At 39.3% G+C, this 25692-nt stretch overlaps 1 protein-coding gene across 3 annotated transcripts in view; it reads left to right on the forward strand.

The window, feature by feature from the left end:
* The window catches only part of cdh4 (cadherin 4, type 1, R-cadherin (retinal)), a 341227-nt gene that overhangs the window by 290086 nt on the left and 25449 nt on the right, over nucleotides 1-25692 (forward strand). For all 3 annotated transcript variants that reach the window (XM_055221814.1, XM_033966767.2, XM_055221815.1), the window contains one exon: nucleotides 16268-16405. In XM_055221814.1, coding sequence (XP_055077789.1) covers nucleotides 16268-16405 — 138 coding nt within the window. The remainder of the gene's footprint in view (nucleotides 1-16267; nucleotides 16406-25692) is intronic.

A 25692-nucleotide genomic window follows, 5' to 3' on the forward strand; every position in this document is an offset into this window, starting at 1 on the left:
TTGTGCTGTTTGTGTGTGCGTGCTGTGGGTTGTGCTGTTTGTGTGTGCGTGCTGTGGGTTGTGCTGTTTGTGTGTGCGTGTTGTGCTGTTTGTGTGTGCGTGTTGTGGGTTGTGCTGTTTGTGTGTGCGTGTTGTGGGTTGTGCTGTTTGTGTGTGCGTGTTGTGGGTTGTGCTGTTTGTGTGTGCGTGTTGTGGGTTGTGCTGTTTGTGTGTGCGTGCTGTGGGTTGTGCTGTTTGTGTGTGCGTGCTGTGGGTTGTGCTGTTTGTGTGTGCGTGTTGTTGGCTGTGGTCCCACATGGTGCATATGTGGACTGAGGATTTTCCAGATTGTATATTGGGCTAATAAGCGAGGTCACGTGGGGTCGGCGTTTGTTGAGTCCCAGCTGTGTCAGGTGACTGTGGGCTGTAGTGTGTTTTACTGCGCTGCAGCTCGGACGATTCAGAATAAACACAGGAGTGATCCATCTGGCTGCAGGGCGAGAGGAACGGGGCAAAGAAACGCACAGTGTTTTTAAAATGCACAAAGTGTTTTTAACCGGTCACTTTTGTGTTGAGTTGCATTTCACAGCCCGAATAATTAACACATCACATATAATGTTTTTTTATGTGTTTTATTTATGGGACCCTCAAACTAATTTGCATTTTTTATTTTTTTTATTTCCATAAAGAAAAGGGTTAAAATGACCAGGTCCAAGGTCTAAATTATTCATTAAAACAAGAACTCATCTCTGACATGTGAGAGAAAAATGAACCATCTCACACTGAGGACTAAACCAGGATTAGACCAGGACTAAACCAGGACTAAAGCAGGACTAAACCAAGACTAAACCAGGAATAAAGCAGGACTAAACCAGGACTAAAGCAGGACTAAAGCAGGACTAAAGCAGGACTAAAGCAGGACTAAACCTGGACTAAAGCAGGACTAAAGCAGGACTAAACCAGGACTAAAGCAGGACTAAAGCAGGACTAAAGCAGGACTAAAGCAGGACTAAAGCAGGACTAAACCTGGACTAAAGCAGGACTAAACCTTTTCTTTTTTATGGTTAATTTTATGACGATTACTTATGTTTTGTCTGTGTAGTCCCTCAGTCGTCCAGGTCTGATCCATTACAAAAGACGAAGTTTAAATTAAAGTTTAAATGAACTGGACAAACCGTTGTAGGAATGAAGACATTTCTCTGCTCACCCAAGCCGCTTCTTCAGTTCTTATGTTTTGATTTGTCATATTGTTATTTTAACGTCTTTCTTATTCTGTAAAACACTTTGAATTACAAACACAAATTGTACTGCACAAATCAACTTGCCTTGTCTTGACTAAACCTAAAAACACCGCCCATAAAGACGAGCGTGTCAAGGAGCAGCTTTACCTAAAACTATTAAACATCTAACATTTTAAAAACATTGTAGATAAAACCGAACCTGAACCACAATATACAACATAACTTTACTTGTAACTGTTTTATTTTTATTTTTTTATTTATTAGTTTATTTGAAAGGGACAATGTGCAATAAACATTAAAGAGCAATATAATACAATACAATATAAAATGTAAACAATATAATCAATACACACTCAGGAACAATATACAAATATACAGTAAAATAAATATTTATAGGTTAAGAGTGTAATGTGTTATATAATGTAATGTAATGTAATGTTGTAACACTATAGGTTTGGTAATCTGAGGGCCATCAGAGTAATCACAAACTATAAAATGCTGCTCTTGTGGCTGCTGTTCTTTTTTTTTTCTTTTTTTTTTACCTTCGTGTTTAATATATTTATGTTGGTACCACAGTGAACATATTTAATGAATGTGCTCACTGCTGCGTGCGATGCTGCTGGATGTGGATCAGTAAAGTGGCAAAGACTCTCAAGGCAAATTTTGTCGGACTAAACGTGGACTTCAGCGGGTTCTTTGAATATGTAACTGAAGTGACATAAGCAGGAGCGAAACCACACTAAAGTACACTATCCACATATCACACACACACCGCCGCGCTTTTGTATTCACACCGCTCTGGAGACGAGCCCGTGTATTGTAAGTGCGCTGGGTATAGGCTCCGGTCCCATAGCAGCCGCTGAAGAGAGCGGGGAACAGCTCATTAATCTGGAGGACAGAGCCGGCCCCGTCCCACCTGCCTCTGATCGTGCCCCTAAAACTGGGGCACACCTGGGAGCTCAGCCACCTGCAGCTGCGCAGAGAACCGCACACGCACACACACACTCACACGCACACACACACCCACACACGCAAACACACACATAAATTTGCCTTCATGCGACACAACGCTGCCTGAGAGAGGGCTGTCTGTTTACAGCTGTTTACACACAACTTCTAATGTGATAATAGCGCTGCACGTGGACTGCATGGAGTAACAGCAGAGAGCTTCAGATTTAGGGACGTCACAGTGGCTTTTTAGTCTATTTTGATTATGGTAATTCACAAATATAACCAACATGTTGTGCACGTGTGATGTTTACACTATATCGTGGTTTATCTTTCGTGGTTTTGCTGTTTCGCTGATTTTTTTAGTTCAGTTTTGCAGCTTTTTTTACATCATATGAGCATGTATTGTGTTGTGCGTCCTGATTGGCTGTTGGACTGTAGACCATTGTCCATCAGTCTCCTCCGTGCCGTGTCTCCTGTACAGTACAGAATGTGTTCAGACAAATTTATGTAACCTTTGATTTATTTAACATATATTATTTTATGCATTAACATTTATTTGGGTCATTAGTATTTTGTTTATTATTTTGTACTTATTTTATTAACAATGACTATTATTTATTATATTATGTTGGATTCATTATTTACTTTGTTCATAATAATATTGGTTCCTACTTATTGTTGCAGTACAGCACATTTGAGGAGCGCACAGATAAAAATGTGACAAGAGTGAACACGAGACGAGTGAAGTTGTTGAATAAAGTCGAGCTGTAACTGTCCTGCTGTTGGTTTATTTAAGCAAAGAAGAAGCAAGAAAATACATCAAATTAAATCAAACTGTGACCGACAAACCACAGCCTCAAGAGACTGAACAGAACAATATATTAGGGTCAAATTTACATAAATGTTGGATCGCAGTGTGACTCTGAAGTGCTGTATGTTTGCACTTGGGAAAAGACACCTGCACCGAGGCCTTCAGCGGAAAAAGATACGAAGAGGAACTGTGAAATACGCCTGTGTCACTATTAACCCGCCTCGTAGGTTAATCATTAAAATAGAGTTTGTTACTTGACACAGTATTTTTAAAAGCCGTCATTTGTATTTGCAGTATAGGAAAAACATTTATTTTTTATTTCTTGAACAAATGTTTGGTCTTGATTTTTGGTTTTGTTCTATAATACTGCACTTATTTAAAAAAATCTACGAAGGTTTGAACTTTGAGAGTGTTTAAACGAGAGAGAAATGTGAGAAAATGTTAACGCCTGTGTGAGAAAAGTGTATAAAGTGTGTGGTGAGGGGTTTTACAGTCAAAAACATATAGAATAACTGTAAAAAAAATAGCTGATACTTTGCAGATTTCGCCTATTACGGGTTATTTTTAGAATGTAATTGAGACTTTTGCGTGTGTAGATCTTTAATATTAACGTTAATCCATCTTCAAACGCCCGTAACAACAGATTTTCACTTTAAACACCCGCTCTAAAGTAAAATAACCACAGCGTTTAACCACGTCAGACTGTTTCCTCGTCAAAAACCTGCTGCGCTTGTGTTTTCTCTGCGTTTGCGTGTGAATAATCATACAGTTTGCACATTTTTATCCGGCGTTTTTGTCTTTATATCGGCTATACATCTTCACTAGAGTTGTTATGATCATTTCAGAGCTCAAATTACCTCCATTAATCAACTCATTCGCTTCCTGTTTCGAAACATTAGCAGATGCTGGTTTAAATGGCCATATAGCGAAATGCAGCGACTCCTTAAAAATGTGATTCCAGAGTTTGCATTTGTACGTTTATATCTATTGATCGAGTGACATTTATTGCTATTTTTTTGTTCTTTCTTGTCTGTGTAATGATTATACTGTACGTCAAGGCAGAATAACACTTAAAACTGGCAGAAATCTCGCCTTAGAGCGTTTCCTCACCGTTTTTCTCTCCTCTTGTAGCTCATCTCACTGCAATTACAATATTCATGCACTAATTAAGAGGTGAGACGGACCTGTGGCGTGGAGGAGACCAGAGGTTAGAGCCGGCCGCATTTGCCTGTGACACGTCTGAATACCAATTAGACTTTTTTACCCACAGTCTGCCGAGCTTGTCCCCGCTTCACCTCACACGCCCCTCAGCGCCGAGGAGACGCACGGCCGACGTGCAAACATCAGGATTTTTAGGAGTTATGTCTCGTCAGGAGGCGTTAAAGAGCTCATATTACACTCATAAAACGCTGCATATTTAGGCTGAGCTCTTCTCTCAAACTGAAAAATGTTCTGTTCCACCTTGTGTTGTCATCATGTGGCGATACAGGAAGTGCTCTGCTGTGTTTTTAAACTCCACACACCTTCATTTCTAGAATAATTTGGATGATTTCAGCTTCTGGAATTGACAATCTGCACTGAGCTAAAGCCAAAAAGGAGCTGTCAACTACCACTTCATGACATCACAAGGTGGAACTGAGCATTTTGAGGTTTGGAGATGTAACAGACTAATAATAAAGTGTGTAAATGAAACAAAACAACTCCAGGTCTGTTTTTGAGGAGGTTACAGCATTAGAACACGTCTTAAAGAGTCCATTTTGTTGACTATACAAACTTTATTTGTTTGTTTGTTTATTTATTTATTTATTTGATTGGGTCAGTGCATATTAACCAACAAACAACAAACATGATTCAACAGGAACGTAAACACGCCGGATTATAGCTAAAAGTTAATTTCCATCCGCTGTCCTAAGGGTCAGAATAAAACAAAATATAATAAAATAAAATGAAATAAAATAAAATAAAACAAAATAAAACAAAATAAAATAAAATATAATTAAATAAAACAAAATAAAATGAAATAAAATAAAATGAAATAAAATATAATAACATAAAACAAAATAAAATAAAACAAAATATAATAAAAGAAAATAAAAGAAAACTAAATAAATTAAAATAAAATAAAACTAAATAAATTAAAATCAAGTCAAATCAAATAAAACTAAATAAAATAAAACACAACATATTTTACAGTGCACCAGTAATTACTTGACTAAAAGCTGTAGTTACTCTTTACACTTTATGTATAATACTTCAGATGTTATTTAGTTATTCAATTTTGTCTTTGTCTCTTTTTAACACATCAGATTGTGCATTATTGAATTTATTTTGTCCTTCAAAGTGCATCGATTTCAAGCTGCAAATCAGATTTTAGGTCAGTTACCTTCACGCATTTTTTTCCTAGAGTAATTTCTTGGACTATATTGTGTTATTTGTTTGCTCCTTGAACGTTTGCATCGACATCAGCACATCAGGAAGGCATTTAATTTGACTTTTGCCCCATTAAAGTGGATCAAACTGATGGATGTCTGTATTGTTGGAGCATCCGGAGTCTCACATTCGTCCAGGGGCTCGGCCGGTGTGTGATCGTCCCCCTCTGTCCCTTCTCCCCGAGTGTCTTGGCAGGCAGCGCTCTTGTCTTTCATTACCCCAGGCTGTGTCCATCTCCCATGAGGCACCGCTCTGGAACGCTCCAATGGGTACAAGCCAAGACTCCGGCCAACTTGGCATTGTACCGGGCGAGCCATCGATTAGGACGTGCTGCCTGGGCTGTCTCAAGGACGAGGGATAAAGACGGGCAGCGGAATCGTGAATAGGGCCAAAATTGTATTAGCTCAAAGTGTGGAGGGGTTTTTTGAGAGTTTGAATGAGGTGTATCGATGAAACTGTGGATGGAAGTGCTTTGAAACATCTAGGAAAATGACACTTTTATCCACTTAGTGCTTATCTAAGATGGAGTATGTGTTTGGTTCTTTAATGTTTTGTAAAAATACTGTTTTTGAAGATGAAGGAAGGTGCAGAAAAGTCGACTCCGCCCTCATTGTCTCCTGTATCTACACACTCGAATCAACGCTGGTCAGATTTCTAAAACAAAGCTTGAATTCATGTCACCTAAACTTATAATAAAACTAAAATGGTGCAAGGGAAAACACCGGATCACAAGTAGAAGGAACATTTTCAGTAAACGACATTATTCCCAAGATTTTCCACAGTTCCTTAATGTGAATTAGATGTTGTTATTGTCGTGCCAAAAGCTTAAGACGCTCGGTTTATGTTCATTCCGCTGTTTCCATTAATCAAACACTCTCGCGCTCACTCAAGAACGTTGAATTGCGTCACAGTAGAGCACTTTTGCTTCAAGTCTCCGCAGCGCCGACTGTTAATTGCCGTTGTAATTGATGAACAGAACATGAACATTGGAAATAGCTCCCAGCGAACGAGTTACCAAAGCTGTGTACTCAGAATTACTGTACAAGTGATTGTGTTACGTGAGTGTGAGTTACAGAGGCCTTAGTTTTAGTCGAGATGTAGCCGAGTGATTTTTATCTGTGTCACCTTGTCCGTATCAGTCCAGACTCTGCAGCGCGTCAGCTGCTTTATTCAGCAGGACACGGCTGCAGAAGAAGAAGATTTAATGACTGTGTTTAGTTTGTCTGTTTATAAAAGTACATCGCAAATACCGCTTCTTCTTTAGGTTCTGTTTGAGCGTTGATGTTTGACTAGATCTGGATGGTATTAAAGGAAGAACAGAAAAAGATTGATTGTTTATAAATTGAAAGTTACGTAAGGACGCTGATAATTTACATAGTGCCAATGTGTAGTTTATTTTTTTTTTCGTGACGTGTGCTGCTGTTACCTGATTTTGAACGACAAAATCTGCAGTAGTCAGCTTTATTTTTACAATTATTCTGTTTTTGGCTGTGAAACCCCTCACCACACAATTTATACACTTTTCTCACACAGGCGTTTACATTTTCTCACATTTCTCTCTTGTTTAAACTATCTTAAAGTTTGTATTTATGAAGGAAGCGACTCCAGACCAGGCAGAGAGTTGAGAGAAGTTTATCTGATCAGATGAATGAAGGTTATAGACAGCAGCACGTTTACAGAAGGTAGAATATGTCACTAAAATATGCTGCAGTCACTGAAACGATGTATTAAAACACCTCTGTTCAACCTGAAAATGAAGAGCTGTGTCATGTGACTGAAGTAACAGGTTGCAGTGTGACATCTTAAAATAAGCATGTGTCACATTCTTACTGAGAAACAAGTTCACCTCAATGTTTGTAACACGCAGTACTCAACACATGGTTTAAGAGTAAAACAACTACAACAAAAATCACACCTTCACTCTCAAAGTTCAAACCTTCGTAGGCGCCTTTGTCGGTGCAGAACGGCATTGTTTCATCGACATTGTGGGTTTTGTCGGGGGGAAAACAAATTGCAAACGTACAGCACTTCAGAGTCACACTGCGATCCAACATTTGTGTAAATTTGTCCGAACACATTCTGTACTGTACAGGAGACACGGCACGGAGGAGACTGATGGACAATGGTCTACAGTCCAACAGCCAATCAGGACGGAGAACAAAATGCACGTTCATACAATATAAAAAAAACATGTAAAACTGCAGTTAAAAAAATCCACAAAACAGCAAAACCAAGAAAGCTGGACTGCGATGTAGCGAGAGACAACTGTATTTGTCTTTCTTATGCAAATTCTCATGAGGAAATGCAGTGTTTTCCTGTATCTGGTGCATCAATAAACCTCAACCTTCTGATTAATACTATAACGACGCCACAAAGAGCAAAGCAAGTTGTGAAAACAGTCACGATCTAGAAGAGATGTTCCTTTTTCCTGCACAGTCTGGTGGTATAACGCTTATTGTCCCATTCCTGTTACTGAACACACAACGCGCTTGTTATGCTGTCATGTGGGTTAATATGGTCAATTATACATTACAGGAAAAGAAAATATGTTGCCGTGTTTTCCTGCTTTGAATTAAATCAGAGCAGACTGGTGTGGAGGGGTTGTTGATTGATCAGTGCTTCCCGCAGGAGAATGGAGCATTGTGCGATTACACAACGCCAGCGCCAGAGAATACAGATTTTTTTTTAACTAAATCGCTTTGTTTTTAAAGCGGGAACAACATTACAACATTTTGCATTCGCCTCAAACCTTGGCGAGAAAGTGAGAGACAGTGAGAGAAAGTGAGAGAAGCTTCAGTGAGTTACGAGCACATACTTCAAATACATTCTGCGTAAAAGCGTCGGCCTCTTTACTGTATCAGGCTCTCAAAGATAAGCACGATATTTTAACCAGCCTCTGTGAAATTAGCCATTGAGCGCTGCAAAAAAACACAACATCCATTCAACGCTGTGTGAGGAAAACTAAAGGGAAAGGCGGTCAGGGAGCTGCACTAAGGAGCACATTAGAGCAGACAGATTGTAAGTGACAAGCTAATGACTGTGGCTGCTCGGACCCTGCCAGGGCGCTTTGCCGTACACAAGCGAGTGCTACAGCCCATTTTAGCCAACGAGTCGACAAGCCCAGTCAGCCCGGGCAGGATTAATTCACTACATGACTTCATTGACTTGTTTGACATGTCCTTACCACTTATTCCTGCTACTTTTTTACTCTCGGTGGAGCAAACATCCATTGCTTAGGAATCACTGGCTGTGCAAAGGTCTATTGTACTTATCTTGTGACTTGTTCTCTCACAAAAAAAAAACCTAGATAGCCGCCAGCTGTTTTCCCTGCAAGACTTTTGGATCGTGAAGCACCTAATTTTGAGAGCGAAAACTTGCATTGGCTGGAGTTGTGGTACAGGTGTTAGCAGGCAGGGTGTTTTAGATCACATCTGGCTCTGTGGGTGCAGTTGGGCTGGAGAATGTCTGTTTCTTGCCAGTTTGGGAGTCTAATAACAACATGACTTTTAATGGTAATTATACTGTGCTTGTTTGTGCTGTTAGAGATGGCTGCTGCGAGGGGTTGCCAAAAAAAAAAAAAAAAGCAGGATTACAGGATAAAATATAAAATCAGACATTTCATGAATAGATTTAGAGTAGACGTGATCTGCAGCTGTGATCCCCAATCACAGGCCCGGGGACCAGTACCGGTACGTTGCGCATTTGCTTCCGGGCCGCACAAAAACACTAAATTAATCCGCGATCACATCTTTTCTGACGTAACCTTTGCCTGTTCCTTGTGACACGCTAATAAGCTTGTTCGTAATGAAAATCCCGACAGGAAATCGCCACAGAAATCCATTTGATATAACGCCGAGTTTATTGTATTTGTGCTAGTTATGCTCTTGTTCTCCGCGATGACGTATCAGACACTTGAGCCAAAAACAAAAGTCTTTCGAGAGCTTTTTAGCAAAGGGAAAAAAACAACTGAGGAGCGAGAAGAGGAGTCCACAACCTCCAAGAAAATGAAAGTGAAATTTAACAGACAACACCAGGAGTCCTAGTTAAAGTAAGAGTTTGTCGCTACAGGTGCATAACACGTGGAGGAAAACGAGCTAACGAGGTGATGAAACCTTCAAAACTGCTTCGGCACATGGAGATGAAGCACCCGGGATTAAAAGATAAACCTTTAGAGTTTTTTTAAAGAAATTACAGAGCAAGTGGTCATAAGAAACACATTGCGGGCATCATCATCTCTCATCACTCCTTGATGGGACCATGTCATCGCAAAGAAACAAGCGCAGGGCTTCCATGGATTTAGTGCGTGGTTAGTTGTATTTTTTATGCGTTTTTGCCATGAAAATACAACCTACGTTATTCCAGTCCATGGTGCAAATAAAGGTTGGCGACCCCTGCTCTAGGATATATCAGAATTAGCTCAAGACGACATAAAAAACTGTCAATATTTGTTAGATTTCATTATCATTGCAGTATCTAAATCGTGCCTGGCTGGCTAAGACGTCACACATGCAATATTTGACTAAGACACTGGAGTTTGGTGTCCTGTGTCGTTAAATTCCAATGGTCAGTGGTCCATTTGTGTCAAAAAACATGGCTGCTTATGAGTAAAAAAGAAAAAACGGAGAAACAGCACAGATTTCTGCAAAATCAACAAAGCAAAGCAGCAAAGCACTGGCATATTTAGACCATCTCCAGAGCTCTAACCGCTTGCCCCGTCTGATATATGTCTGTCGTAAACTATGACCCACGTCCAGATGACCTCTTGGCGTTGACATATGGTATAGATTTCACGCAGACACAATCTAACGCATGTTCCAGTTAAGCTGTTCATTTCTGTCGCTAATTTATCTGTTAATTCACAAGCCATGTTGCAGATTACATAGTGACCGAACCCTTCTGTCATTTCCCTTTCCTAATAAAAGCCTGAAATGTCTACAGTTAACTAAAAACTTGGAAAACACAGCCCAATGAGCAGTAATAGCCGCTCCTGCAAACTCCTTCTGTCAGCTGTCCGCACGCTGTCCTGGTTTACCCTCCACGAGCGTTTTTATCTACCGCTTCTTTTTCAGCAGGGAGCGGCGTTCAGTAGAGGATCTATTTAGTGAGGTGTTGTTTGAATGATATCTTTATAAGTCGATTAAGGGCCAGCCGATATTGACTTTTCATTAATAAACATTTGAGGTGCAGATTAACTTGTCTCAGCGCTCCACAATGGCTCCGCGGGTGTGTCGTAAACGGCCTCCACGCTGCGGGCTCTTTGAACAGCGTGCCTCCGCCTCGAGAGCCGGAGAGACAGAAAAAGTCCTGCAGACAGAGCGATGTACACAGTGGTAGACTGTGAAAGCAGATATTATGAGCGAGATAGAGCCAGATCAAAAGAGGCTCAGTGGACGAGGGCACAATAAGCTGCCTGGAGAGAGGAAAGAGAGAGAGAAAGGAAGATACGCCAAAGCAACAGCTGAAACCAATCAAAAAGCAAAAGCACAGGAAGCACAGGAAGCAATAAGGGCCTCTCTACCTGAAAGATTTCTGTCGCGGTTGTCCTTGGTGTCTATTGACTGCGCTGACGAGTGGAGAGAGTTAGTAGGTAGCGAGCGCGCGGTTGTATGAGGAGGTTACGCTCACTATTCAATTTCAATGACAAAATGGGTTCTTTTTACTTGCTGTATACTATTGATTTAACAGGTACGTTTGAAGAGGTACTGGCTAATTAACAGTTATGTGCCACATGATTTTTGTCAGTTTTTTGCAGTAAAAAAAGAATCTACTCGTTCATGAAAAGAGAAAGTTGGGTAATGCAACTTTTACCCCTCCTGGTGCCGTCCCTGTGGCTCCATAAAGCTGGTTCAATGTCATACAGGAGAAACTTTCAGCTAAAACAAGAATACGTTCCAAAAATAACCTGCAACAGGCGAAATCCGCGAAGTATCAGCTTTATTTTTACATGTTACAGCTGTAAAACTCTTCACCACACACTTTATACACTTTTCTCAGGCGTTAACATTTTCTCACATTTTCTCACATTTCAAACCTTCGTAGGTGTCTTTGTCGGTGCAGAACGTTTTATCGACATTGTGGGTTTTGTCGGGGAGAAAAGAAATTGCAAGCATACAGCACTTCAGAGTCACACTGTGATCCTACATTTATGTAAATTTGACCCTAATATATTGTTCCGTTCAGTCTCTTGAGGCTGTGGTTTGTCGGGTCACAGTTTGATTTAATATGATGTATTTTCTTGCTTCTTTTCTTGCTTAAATTGGGGGTGTCCAAACCAAATGTGGCCCTCAGACCATTTTTTATTGGCCCTCAGGACTTCTGTTGACCTGGCCCAATTTGTCATAATCAGCACTTTTTACGGTAAATTTGAGGATATCTACCAATATAATCTAAATAACATCACACTGCACTGTCATAATAATATTTCAATCCTTATTTAAAGTATGTTAAATGAACCATCTGAATTATCCACTGTATTGACCTGAGTCTGTTGCCCTCTGTGTCGAATATTTTGTAAGATATGGCCCTCGGTGAAAAGAGTTTGGGCACTCCTGGGTTAAATAGACCAACACGGCAGGACAGTTACAGCTCGTCTTTATTCAACAACTTCACTCGTCTCGTCTCGTGTCCTGTGCTCGTTCACTCTTGTCACATTTTTCCTGTTGTTTGATTTCCCTGTTTGTTTTTGTGTGTAGGCAGCACGGCGGCTGAGTGGCAACACTCATGCCTCACAGCAAGAGGGTTTGGTTCGATCCCCGGGTTGCTCAGGCCTTTCTGTGTGGAGTTTTGCATGTTTCTCCCCGTGTCTGGATGGGTTTCCTCCGGGTACTCCGATTTCCCCCATCAACCAAAACATGAACGCCCTTCGAGACAACTGTTGACAAATGAATTGAAAAAAAATTGAAATTTTTTTTTTATCTGTGCACTCCTCAAATGTGCTGTACTGCAACAATAAGTAGGAACCAATATTATTATGAAGAAAGTAAATAATGAATCCAACATAATATGATATAATAAATAATATTCATTGTTGATAAAATAAGTGCAAAAAAATAAACAAAATACTAATGACCCAAATAAATGTTAATGCATAAAATAGTATATGTCAAATAAATCAAAGGTTACATAAATTTGTCTGAACACATTCTGTACTGTACAGGAGACACGGCACGGAGGAGACTGATGGACAATGGTCTACAGTCCAACAGCCAATCAGGACGCACAACACAATGGTCTACAGTCCCTTAGCCAATCAGGACACACAACACAATAGTCTACAGTCCAACAGCCAATCAGGACGCAGAACACAATGGTCTACAGTCCAACAGCCAATCAGGACGCAGAACACAATGACGCTGTAAAAAAACATGTAAAATTGCAGAAAAAGAAAATCACGATATAGCGAGGAACCACACACTGCACCTTAGCTCTATTCATTCATTTTGCTTTTCTAGGTATATTAATCATTGACATAATCACATTCAAAGCCATTAACACACAAAATGACACACACATCGATGAAATGCCAAGAACATGACATCGAACAACCTTCAGCTTCCCCCTCAGACACTCGAATCAGCCTCAGTGTGTTCTTTGCAGTGACAGGCCATATTCACTTCATGCGTATTGACTAATTACATCGCATTGTGCACTGGGTCACAGGTGCCTCCATTGTGTAAACAGTAAAAAGACATGGTGTGTTCTATGTAAATGACTGAATGCGCTGAACGTTTGGCCCGTCCTTGACACCCGCTCCCTGTTTCTGTGCCTCCCTAAACACGGCCATAATGAGACAAGTGGATTAGAAGCCAGTGAGAGGCTTACATTGTTAGCATGAATGAACACATAGACACACTACTGTTGCACTGGATTAGGCTCTGTCCAAAGTGTCGGGATAAAAGCCACAAGATAAAAACAAAATCAAGAGCATCATCGTTATCCAGCCATTGTGACCAAACTGCGTGGGAGTCAGAGAAGTTAATGTACAAGTTATTATTATAGCCGAGTAGCGAGGACTAAATAGTTTTGCCTGCCAACATAAAGCTCTTTTGGGGAATTCTGGGTGAAGTGTGTGGAAAATACAGTCTTGACTTACTTCCTCGACAAGTGGTTCTTCGTTTATCGCAGGGTTATCTTTTAAAAATAACTCGCAATAGACGAAATCCGTGAAGTATCAGCTTTATTTTTACTGTTATTCTCTATGTTTGTGTCTGTAAAACCCCTCACCACACACTTGACACACTTGACACACTTGGCCCAGGGCCCTAATGCGGACCATTTTTTATTGGCCCTGAGGACTTCTGTTGACCTGGCCCATTTAATCATCATCAGTACTTTTTATGGCAAATTTGAGGATATCTACTAATATAATCTAAATAACATCACATTGCTTTGTCATACAGACCTAATAATAATATTTCAATCCTTATTTAAAGTATGTTAAATGCACCATCTGAAGTATCCACTGTATTGAGTCTGTGGTCCTCCGTGTCGAATATTTTTCAAGATATGGCCTTTGGTGCGCTCCTTAAATGCGCAGTACTGCAACAATAAGGGTAGGAACCGATATTATTAAGAAGAAAATAATTAATGTACCCAGCATAATGTAATATAATATAATTAAGAGTCAGAGTCACACTGCGATCCAACATTTATGACACGGAAGAGACTGATGGACAATGGTCTACAGTCCCTTAGCCAATCAGGATGCAGAACACAACGCACGTTCATACTCAAGACTGCGAAAGAAGAACCGCGTTATAACGAGGGACAGCTGTATATGTAACTTCTGGTGGAGCGTACACCTCCTGTTTGCGTGAAAATACTACTGGTTTACCTGGAATGTTCCACAGCATGACATTAAAAACATATCTTTCACATTTATTCATTTACAGGTGTTAATATCGCTCAGAAAACATGAAACTTCAACTGCATCATCACCTTCCCGTTTCCATGGAGATGCATCACAGCCCAAACTGACTGAAAGTAAAAGTGCATTCAAGTTTCAGACGAGTGCAAACATAATACACTTCCACTAAGTTTCATTATATCATCTTAGAACAACAGGTATATAAAAAAAAAAAATTAAGACTAGAACCAGTAAAAAACGTACACACGTGGACAAAATTGTTGGTACCTGTCGGTTAATGAAAGAAAAACTCGCAATGGTCACAGAAATAACTTGAATCTGACAAAAGTAATAATAAATTAATAAAAAGTAGAAATAAAATTCTTTGAAATTTAACCAATGAAAGTCAGACGTTGCTTTTCAACCATGCTCCAACAGAATTACTTAAAAAAAAACCTCATAAAACAGGCCTGGACAAAAATGATGGGACCCCTAGAAAAGACTGAAAATAATGAGTTTTTGACAGGAACCAACAATTTTGTCCACGTCTGTGTTTGTGTTCGAGGGGTTAGTGTGTGGAACAACCTCGATGATAAATTAAAACGCTCCTACACACGAAACATTTAAAAAGAGGTACATTATAAAACATGACTCAGGAATGATTCATGTGACTGCCGTGGTTTGTAGTTTTTCTTTTGTTACATATTGAGTCATTTGTTGTAGAACTGATGCTGCTTTTCTTGGAATCCCTCTGATGCATGAATTATGAAAGTCTTGGTCAAGATTTTTTCCTGAAGTGTTTTTATTCTTCTCAGGACATGAAACAACTGCCTGTAAAAATGAATTAAACTGTGTTCTATTGTAAATATACAAATACATGTTTCTTTTTATGCTTTGAAAAAAATTTCAACACGGTATAGGCGCAACGTTGAAGCCTGAATAAAAAAAACAATCAGAGGAAATTTACTTGCAGTTACACGGACTGACCACTGAACTGACCTCAATGGAGTGTGGCAGCAGAGAGCACTCTAGACAATGATATGCAGCTCCACCACATAAACCAATGCATTAAAGAGAAAGTTATGTTTTAGTAGTTGTCCAACTGGGTTTTACTTAAGCCTAAACTCTTTCGGTCATGATAGAAATGTTATGTCCAACCTTATACAAGTTGAATAATGTTTGATTTTGAATGTAATGACCGAATAAAATAAACACTACTAAACATTATTTTATCCGCCTGACATAGATATAAGGCAGTGTCCAGCAGTAATCCGACCAGAACTGAAGAAGCGGCTTGGATTAGCAGCGAAACATCTTCACTTTTACAGCGTTTTGTCCAGTTGACAGATTTAACTTCGGCTTTTACTTTGGATCGACTGAGGGATTACACAGACGTTTGAAATAAAGGCGCAAACATTGTTAACTGAGGTTTCAATGCACCTTTTTTTATAAAAAGCGTTTTACATATCAGATTCTGTACATTCTCTCCATGCAGACTTATTTTGGTGCAGTTTTAAGGCGTCGAGATGAACCACATCCATGACGCAGCACACTTTTTTGAACATTTTTAAATATTTGTCTCGATGCTAATGCTTACTCTGCTATATATATATGCACTGTTGTTTGGCGTACCCACTATTTCCTCCAGAAATTGCCACTGCCCGCTGTCTGTTATTACCCAAGTGTCAACAGTCTATGGAGCAAGAGGCACAAATCCATCCTCCCATCCTCTATCTGCTTTAGTACAAACAGATTAAAACGCTGTGGTATTTATTTCTGAGGTGACTTGGACTAAATAAGTCCGTATGTTGAATAGCACTTGACACAGCGTTATGCCTCTCTTTCTCTGTTGGGTGATAATGAACGGCTCTTTTACAAAAACTGCAATTTTCCATCTTTGTGCTGTTTTCAAGGACGTTTTATTACAGTTTCGGCTGGGGATAAATCCAACTCTTTGCTGTTTTATAATTGTAATGCGCATTTACATTCTGTTTGTGTGTCTTTTTACAGAAAGTGTCGCAGTACACCATCATCGTCCAGGCCACAGACATGGAGGGAAACCTGAACTTCGGTTTGTCCAACACGGCGACGGCGCTCATCTCCATCACCGACATCAACGATAACCCTCCAGAGCTGACCGTCAGAACTGTGAGTGTTTTATCCTCCTTTATGATATCGTGCAGAAAATATACCACGTATCAGCCCTAACAGTTGGTTTCCATACCGTGCACATGCAAAAGACACTAACAAGACTTGATTTAGTAGAAATTTAGCAGCGGTGGAATTAGTTTTGAACATTTGAAAAGAGTTAAATGGATAAAAATGTACTTACCGTATTTTCTGGACTATACGTCGCTCTGGAGTATAAGTCGCACCAGCCAAAAAAATGCATAAAAATGAAGAAAAAACATATATAAGTCGCATTTTGGGGGAAATTTATTTTACAAAATCCGAGCCCAAGAACAGACATTGTATCTTTAAAGTCAAGTTATAATGAAAACAATAAAATAGAGAACAACAGGCTGAATATCACTACAGCACACTAACGCTAACACAAAGACAACGGACTGTCTGGTATGTTAGCGTAACATATTAACAGTTAATCAGATACGCTATGCTAACAAAACCTATGCCGACTTGTCCAGAAACACAAGTGACATGAGAGTTGTTTTCACTGATGTTCACTGTGGTCTTACTTCTTCATCACATCGTAGAACTAGCAAACGCATCAAATATAACATAAGCTCTGGATCACATCACAAAAACACACAAAACTGCACATGAATGCAGGGAAAATATACACACCACTTTGGCCTGAGAGTCAACAAACCGATGAACTGAAAACTTTATATTTTACTTCTCATTTGTTTCTTAAATAGTGCTCTGACTTCACATTAGTGTAAAAGGCTGAACCGGAAAACAGGAAGTGGTTTTCACGACCTTTAACTAGACTTATGATAAACTAAATATTTAATCGTATAAAAGAAAACGAGTCAAGTACATTTTCTTACAGGTATTACAAACACACCAGGGCCATCTAGTGGTGAAACAAGTGAACTGTAACATGTATAATCAACCGTTACAAACCACATATGTAAACAGGTACATGGTCTGTATGTTAACGTAAGAAATTAACAGTTAATCAGATAAATAAAGCATAAAAGCTAACAAGTTTACTCTGGACCTCACTCCAAATCTGTCGCTTCTGAACATTTTACCATTTTCTTTTAGTGTCATTTTTGTTCAGTCTTTCTCAGATGTCTTTTAAATGACCGTAATGTTGAAATTTTAAATGTTCAGCGGCACAGGAGAAGTAGATATTGGTGCACAAGCCTAGAGCGCCCTCATGTGGTCGCCACTGTGACAATAATGAAGAAATTATATATTTTAATAATTTCACATATAAGTCGCGTCTGAGTATAAGTCGCACCCCTGGACAAACTATGAAAAACGCGACACTTATAGACTTAAGGAAAATGTGCATGAAAAGTACTACTGAAGTATTAGTATTAGGAAGTATAGTTACTTGCAACTTAAATTGCATTCAAAACCACAATCCTCAGCTAACCAATAACAATTATATGGCTAGAAATATACTCGATTACAAGTACATCTACTAAAAAAGTACAATTACCAAAATAACTACTTAATTACAGTAACATGAGTATTTGTAATTGTAACTTTCCACCCCTGAAATTTAGTATTTTGAATTTTGTCTGGTATTAATAATGTTACCATGGCAACAAACCGACCTTATCGTACAAAGACGTGGCTGTGACGCTCTCAATATTCCACACTCTTTCGTGTCACGTACGACGGGCCGTGCGGTGCGTTTGAGTGAGACTTTTCAGATAATGTAAGACAAGCTGTTAAAAGACGACAATGGCGAGCGAAAAGGGGAAACGGAAGAAGAAGAAATATGAAGCGTTCCTCTATAGATAAGAGACCGTGAGAGTGCGCGACGGCCGCAGAGGTGTCGAGATGTTTGGGACGGTGTCACGGCTCCGTAGGGGTCCGGGTGCAGCTGTCCCACTTTCCGCAGCGACGTGTGTGGAAAGTGTGTGTGGAATCTCTAAGTGCGCTCTTTTATGTGGAATGTTATTGGGAACTGCTTTGAAAGGCGACCTCTCCTTTATGTCCTGGAGTGAGAGTAGCGAGCGGCCCGTGTGATGTAATTTGACGGGCGGCGGCGTGCTCTTTCTCCGGTCCGAGTACAGTAAAGCTACAGCTGCAAAAACAGTCAAAGGTGAGATGTTTAGGGTAGACACAGTGTTCAGAGATAATGCTGAAAATATCTTACAAAACTCACCTGAGAATAGTTTACAACAGGGGTGTCAAACATGCGGCCCGGGGGCTGGATCCGGCCCGCTTACAGATTTGATCCGGCCCTCAGCTGATTTGTAATAAAAATACAGTCAGCAAAAGTAGATTTTTATTTTTTTTTTTCTGATTGCTAGCAAAATAGCATCACCTTCGAAACCGTAATAATGAACCTCAATAAAACAAAGGTGCGCTCAAAGCTAACACACAAGCACGTAAATGACATTTTGAAATTGGTAGCTACTCAGGATATGATGCCTGATACAAAGCATGACTAAATCCTGTCAAATAAAAAGGTAAAATGCTGATGATTTTAGGTCTGGATCTTTTTTTTTTTTTTTGCTTTCATGTGCAGAATGTTGAGTTCAAATCATTTCTGTATTAATCTGCACATGCTCTAATAAAATCTTTTTTTTTTTTTTTTATTACTGTATTGAGTTGTACTGCACAAAAATGAGACAGTTTCAGATTGTTCTTAATATTTTATAAAGGAACAGTTCTCTTCAATGAAAATATTTGACATGTTTTTCTGCACAAATGTTTCTACTTATTGCTATTTTTGTGTATTTATGCTGTGAGTTTTCTGGTCCCCCCCTCTGGCCCCTTGAGATCAAATTAAGTCGTATGTGGCCCCCAGACCAAAATGAGTTTGACACACCTGGTTTACAACATGTTACTTTAAATACGCTTTTTATTGAATGTGATATCGAGCCCACACTTGGCACTTGCTGATGTGTTGATTAAACATGTGACACATCTGAGAAAACAGACTCAATCTTGAGGCGTCGAGCAGAGTGTTTTAGAAAGTCACTGCTTAATTGTAATGGATGTAGTGGAAAACAGGTTTGGTAAAATGATGATGAATGATTTGAAAAACTTGTGCCCTGGGTGGTGTAAAAAGGCACATGCAGCTTTAAATCTAGTGTGAGTTTGAGGCTGTCGCTGATCGTCTGAGGTTCTGTCCTTTTCACCTAAAATATATAGAGTCAGACTAAATGGCAAAATCTGAAACTGTGCAAATTCTCATAAAAAAAAAAAACTGGAAGAAAAAGTGGAATTGTGCAAAACAAAACTGAGGGTTTGTGCGCTCAAAAGGTAAAGAAAAATAAAATAATAGTTGTGTGTGTGCTGTGGGTGCTGTGTGTGTGCTGTGTGTGTGTTGTGGGTGCTGTGTGTGTGCTGTGTGTGCTGTATGTGCTGTGTGCGTGCTGTGTGTGCTGTATGTGCTGTGTGTGTGCTGTGTGTGCTGTGTGTGTGCTCTTAAACACTTTACAAACACAAGTAAAACATCACTGAAGGACACTTGTGTGTTTACAAAGGGACATGTTTGTGCGTCAGTGCTAATGTGCTGATGCTAACACCTAATAAATGACTGACAGAGATAATCTACACCTAAAAATAACTGGGTCGTTCTTACAACACATTTAATTTTGTTACATTTAATATTTTAATTGACGTTAGCATTAGCATCGACACACAAAGGTGAAGAAATGATCGGGCGACTGTCGCTCTGATTGGCCCTGGCCGCCTGCCGTAGTCCACTGTGCCGTTTCAGTAATAACAGACACTACACTGTATGTGTGTATGTGTTACTTCAGGATCTTAGTCTTAGTCTCTGGTCAGACAGAGAACTCGACTGGGAAAACTAAACTTTGGTTAAAGTGGTCTATCATATATTTTTTATGTAGAACATTTTTGCAGGGCTCCCTTGCCAGAAACCTAATATAGTTCTGCAAAAGTAAAGTACGCCAGCAGAACTCTCGCTCCTAATTTAGCAGTTCACCATAATGTGAAGCAAAACACATCCAAAAGAATCATATCTTCAGTTTTCCTGCAACATCCATGTTTAAAAAAATGCACAGACAAGGCTTTGCTGTTTGTCAATCTCCTCATTTTTTTGTTTTCACTTCCCACACAAGCAAGTCGTCTCTGAGCGCTTCAGTAATTATTTGTGTATGACAGACACGGGGATGCTCTCTACGGGAGGCATTCAGAAAACATAAGCGCGTTAATTAAGTGAAATTGCTTGCGGGGGCGTCAACCAAGCTGATATACTGCTGCTAATTTGAAAAAAGGAGCTGCATGTTTTATTCATCCCCCCACATGGGCCCTAACAAGTAATGTTAGCGCCGTGTTTGTGCTTACGTGATAAACAGAAGCAGACAGGATGCGGTCTAACTCGACAAGAGCGCCTCAGCTGCGTCGGTGCCTTTTCAGTAATTTGTCATTCAGAAAACAGGGCTCCAGCTCAAATACAGGCTTCAGTACAGCCCTCTGCACTTACCTGTGGAGCTCCTAAAAAGCCTTCAGAACATGAGATTATCTCCAGCACATCCATCACTTTAGATCCTTTTACCTCCGTGTTGATTTATAGAAGCAGCTGAGTCGCGCTGCCACGGGTCTTGCGTCTTCATCAGACCCTCCTCTTATCTTCACGGGGCAGGTTGTTTTCAACGCACACACAGAAAAATACTGTTACTCCACAAACTACCTCCATGTCTTATTCATGCGTAAACACATAAATTATTGCAGTGTGGGATTATAAGAAGCTTTATACTTAATTTGACTTGTGCCACCTGTTGCTTCAGCTAAAGCACTTAATAAAGATGTAATATTACCCCGGCGCTTTTCTAACCTGAAGGAACATTTTAAATAACATATATAATCACTGTTATGTTTTATTTTGACTGTTGGATCAATAGTTTAGGCTGGTATTATTGCAAATAGCTTGTATATTTTTAGGGTTGTCAATTTTGTTGCGTTATCGTCATGTTCACGCAAATTCATTTGAACAGGGACGATTTTTTTGCACAGATCGTATGTTAATTTCAAACATCAGCTGAATTTGAGGAGCAGGTTCATGTAAAAAGCAGATTTGTTTGATTCTGCAGGATTTAGTCGACTCCTCCGCGGTTGTGTGTGTGTTTCCTGTGTCATGTCTCAGTGTTAAAATTCTGGAGCTCGTTTGCTAAATGCTCAGTCTGTTGCTCTCATGTTGTTGAAAATATCCAAAACAATAAGCTCCCAAAAGTCGAATAACATCTAGAAGTTCCACTGTTTAAGATGTCCAGGCTGCACTAGTAAAACTAATGCTGCTTTAATGGTTCTCACACATTTAAAGTTTATTCCCACTGTAGGAAGAGTCTTATTGTGAAAGAGGCAGAGCACACACTGTAATAATGTGAAGTGGTGACGTTATATGTCATTTACACTGATGAGACTCTCCTGTGTTCATCTGTTAGGGTTATAACATTTCTCGATAGCATTTATGCGTACAAATGAAGGCTAGTAAAGTAAGTAATAAGAAAAAGTGCAAAAATGTGTTATTAAAACATTCTCCATTCAAAAAAGGGTCAAATTAAATATGACTAATCACGAGTTAACTCAGGACAATCATGTGATTACTCATAATTTAAATTTTCCAGTGACTGACAGCTCTAATATTTTTAGTTCAGAATATTTGAAAGAAAAAACAAAAACTGACAATTGTGAATTGCCTTTAGGAAGGTTTACTAAGAAAACAGCAGAGGAGCAGCTCGGCTTTGAAGTATAAAACATGAGTCTGGGAACAAGCGCCTGCTGCCGATGGCTATAACTTTATTGCATCATAGAGAAGACATAAGAGCAGTGATAAGTGGACTGATGTTAGCGCCGCCGCATCCTGGCTCTGTTTAGGGACATATCCTGCCCAAAATGCTGCCGTCAGAATCTGCTGTTGTGTCTATGAATCTAATTTAGTTTCACTGAGCTGCACAATGTTCTCATTTGCCTTCAGTAACAAGGTGTTTGTGCACATTTCCTTTGCTGTGGTCCTCAGTGTATCCACGTAACCACTTTAGCACAATGGATCTGGACTGATGAGCGCTAACACTATACGGGCTTGAACAAACAGTGGCCTAATGTAAGTCTACATGCAGGTCTGAAGCGACGCCGGGCTTTTAAGCGTGCACGGCATATGTAATTTAATCAAGTGCTAACGTGGATATTTTTCATGGTGAATAACAGTCTCTTCAAAGACGGCCACAGCAAACAGAAGTTCATAAGTTCCCCTCTTGATGGTAGAATAGATGCATTATTTTAGTTTAATGACTTTTTTATTTTATTTATCACATTTGAATGGTGAAATAAGCTGCATTCATGCGTATAATATAATCTGCTGCCTCCTCCTCGCTCCTCGATGGTTTATTCAAGGTTATTTGCATTTCTATAATAATGTCTCAAAGCTTTTAAATGAAAATATGATATGATTGACAGAAAGTTTCCTACGTAAGATTTCCAAACAGATTCAGAAACAGACTGCTCTAATTTAAAATATACACAAGAATATATTCATGTAAAGTTTACAGATATATGCCTGATATGTTAAACCTGCCATGTGTGGGTTTGATAAAGTGATATTGGCATGAGTAGAAATTTATATAAACAGATTAATGCACATTGTGATCCAGAAGAGGATTAGGAGAATGTCATATGGTCAGATGAAACTCAATTTATCATGTTTGGAGGAGAAAGAATGCTGACTTGCATCCAAAGAACACCATACCTACTGTGAATCATGAGGGTGGAAACATCATGCTTTGAGGGTGTTTTTCTGCAAATGGACCAGGACGACTGATCCGTGTAAAGGAAATAATGGATGGGCCATGTATTGCGAGATTTTGAGTGAAAACCTCCTTCCATCAACGAGGGCATTGAAGATGAAACATGGCTGGGTCTTTCTGCGTGACAATGATCCAAACACACAATCGTCCGGGCAACGGAGGATTAGCTTTGGAAGAGGCATTTCAAGGTCCTGGAGTCACCGAGCCAGTCTCCAGATCTCAACCCCATAGGAAATCTTTGGAGGGAGGGGTTGAAAGTCCGTGTTGCCCAGTGACAGCCCCAAAACATCACTGCTCTAGAGGAGATCTGCAGGAGGAATGGGCCAAACTACAGCAACAGTGTGAAAACCTTGTGGAGACTTACAGAAAATGTTTAACCTCTGTCACTGCCAACAAAAAGGATTGAGATGAACTTTTGTTATTGACCAAATACTTATTTTTCCACCATAAATTTTTAAAAAATCTGACAATGACGATTTTCTGGATTATTTTTCTCATTTTGTCTTTCACAGCTGAAGTGAACCTATGATGAAAATTACAGGAAAAACATGCACAATTGGTGGCTGACTAAATTCTTTTTATTGCCCTGCTGTAAATACTTAGATACTAGATTATTACTAGATTATTAAATTGCACTTGCGACCAACCCAATACCGCACGTTGGTTTGTGTTTATCCATTTGGCAAAACTAACTCCTCCTTGTACACTTTATAACTCCTAACTGCTTTGTAAAGTCTCTTGAGGCTTATCACATCGTCCACATTGCGTTTTAGAGAGGCTGTCCATTCACCCTCCCCTTTACATCCACGGCCATTGTCTACGCCCCCGGAGACGAGCGTATCCCAGTGCGCCGTCTGACAGCGTGGCCAACAAACATGGAAGGTTTGTGGTGGAAGCTTTGGGGTTTGCAAATGAAATCGAGCAGCCCACACACCAGAGACTATGGGAGAGAGTGCATATTTAATTTGTTCTGTGCTTATCGGGCCCGCTTGTACGGCTAGGGGATGAAAAGAGGGAAGGGATGGGCTGGGCTTTGGATCCTGCTTCAATCCAGCCATGATGAAGCCATTAAAGAAAGCTGCAGCTGCCAGGAGCATGCCTCATAAACTGGATTATCATCTCTCAGGCCTGTGTGCACCTTTGAGTGGTCAGTCTGCATGTAGCTCGATACAACCTGCAAAACCGAACCTGTTTGTCCACCCAGATACACTTACAATAAACACAAATAGTAAACTGCAGTGAATGGTTTGGTCTCACTTGACTCCAATAGCGTGGGAATAGCGTAACAGGGATAATGAGTCTCTTTCATACTGGGTTAAAGTTAGACTAAATTATATTATACAAAAGAAAAGAAAATGTGATGATTCCTTAAGCAATCATCATGAGATTACCATTATTATACTTTTAATTAGCATGCGATTTCCATCCTACTGCCATGGTTTTATGCTGGAAAGTCAAATAGTTACAGCGATAGAACAAATCTGAAAAAATGGTGAATTATGTTTTCAAATTAGATCCTGGCAGGTTTGGACGTCAGCGCAATTGAGGCAGATTGTTAAAGATCGTATAGACTGGTGAACTGGTGGAGGTGAAGAGAATGAAATGCAGAGGTTGATGGTTCTATTGCTGGAAAGGAGACTGGGCAGAGGGTTTAGGCCTGTGTGGTGACGGGTTAATACTGGACAGAATAACCTCTGCTCTTATTCTGATCAGTTTATCAAACACATACCAGCTTGACACTCATACAGTTTTGTACTTCTTTTACTTCTTCTTTCTTCTATTATTATTATTATGGTCACTATCATTATTCAGTTTTATTATTAACATTTTATTTATTAATAATGTTGTTATTCTGATTTTCAAATATATAATTAAACAACAAAATAATAATAATAATAAACAATAATTAATAAAAAAATAAATAAGTTGAAAATAGATGGGGAAAGTCACAAGTCAGGTTTGAAATACATCTCCCATTATTATTATTATTATTATTATTATTATTATTATTATTTATTTATTTTATTTTTTTATTTTTATTTTTTTGTTATCATTATGGTTACTGTTATTATTAGTTTTTTTATTATTATTTTTGCTGTTGTTATGGATGTATTATTATTATTATTATTATTATTATTATTATTATTATTATTATTATTATTATTATTATTATCCTTATTTTTTTTCCTTTTTTCTTCTTTTTCTTCCCATCTTTATTCTTTATACCTCCCTTTCTTACTTACAAATTACTAGCACTCTCCACTTTCTGTCGTCTCCACCTTAGCCCCCTGCGAAATCACGGAAATGTCTCACACAGAGTTACACAACACACACAACACAACACAACAGTCTCTTCACATACAATTGTAAACAGGTGATACGTCGATAAACCATGTTACGTCTTGTTATGTCTTGTACGTCTTACCACCCCTTGTCACTATTGTACATGTTTGGTTACTATGTTTTTAATTAAACAAATAAAAAAAAAAAAAAAAAAAGTGCACCTGACAGAGA

Source organism: Periophthalmus magnuspinnatus, chromosome 5 (assembly GCF_009829125.3).
Source record: "Periophthalmus magnuspinnatus isolate fPerMag1 chromosome 5, fPerMag1.2.pri, whole genome shotgun sequence".
NCBI classification, from domain to species: Eukaryota; Metazoa; Chordata; class Actinopteri; order Gobiiformes; family Gobiidae; genus Periophthalmus; species Periophthalmus magnuspinnatus.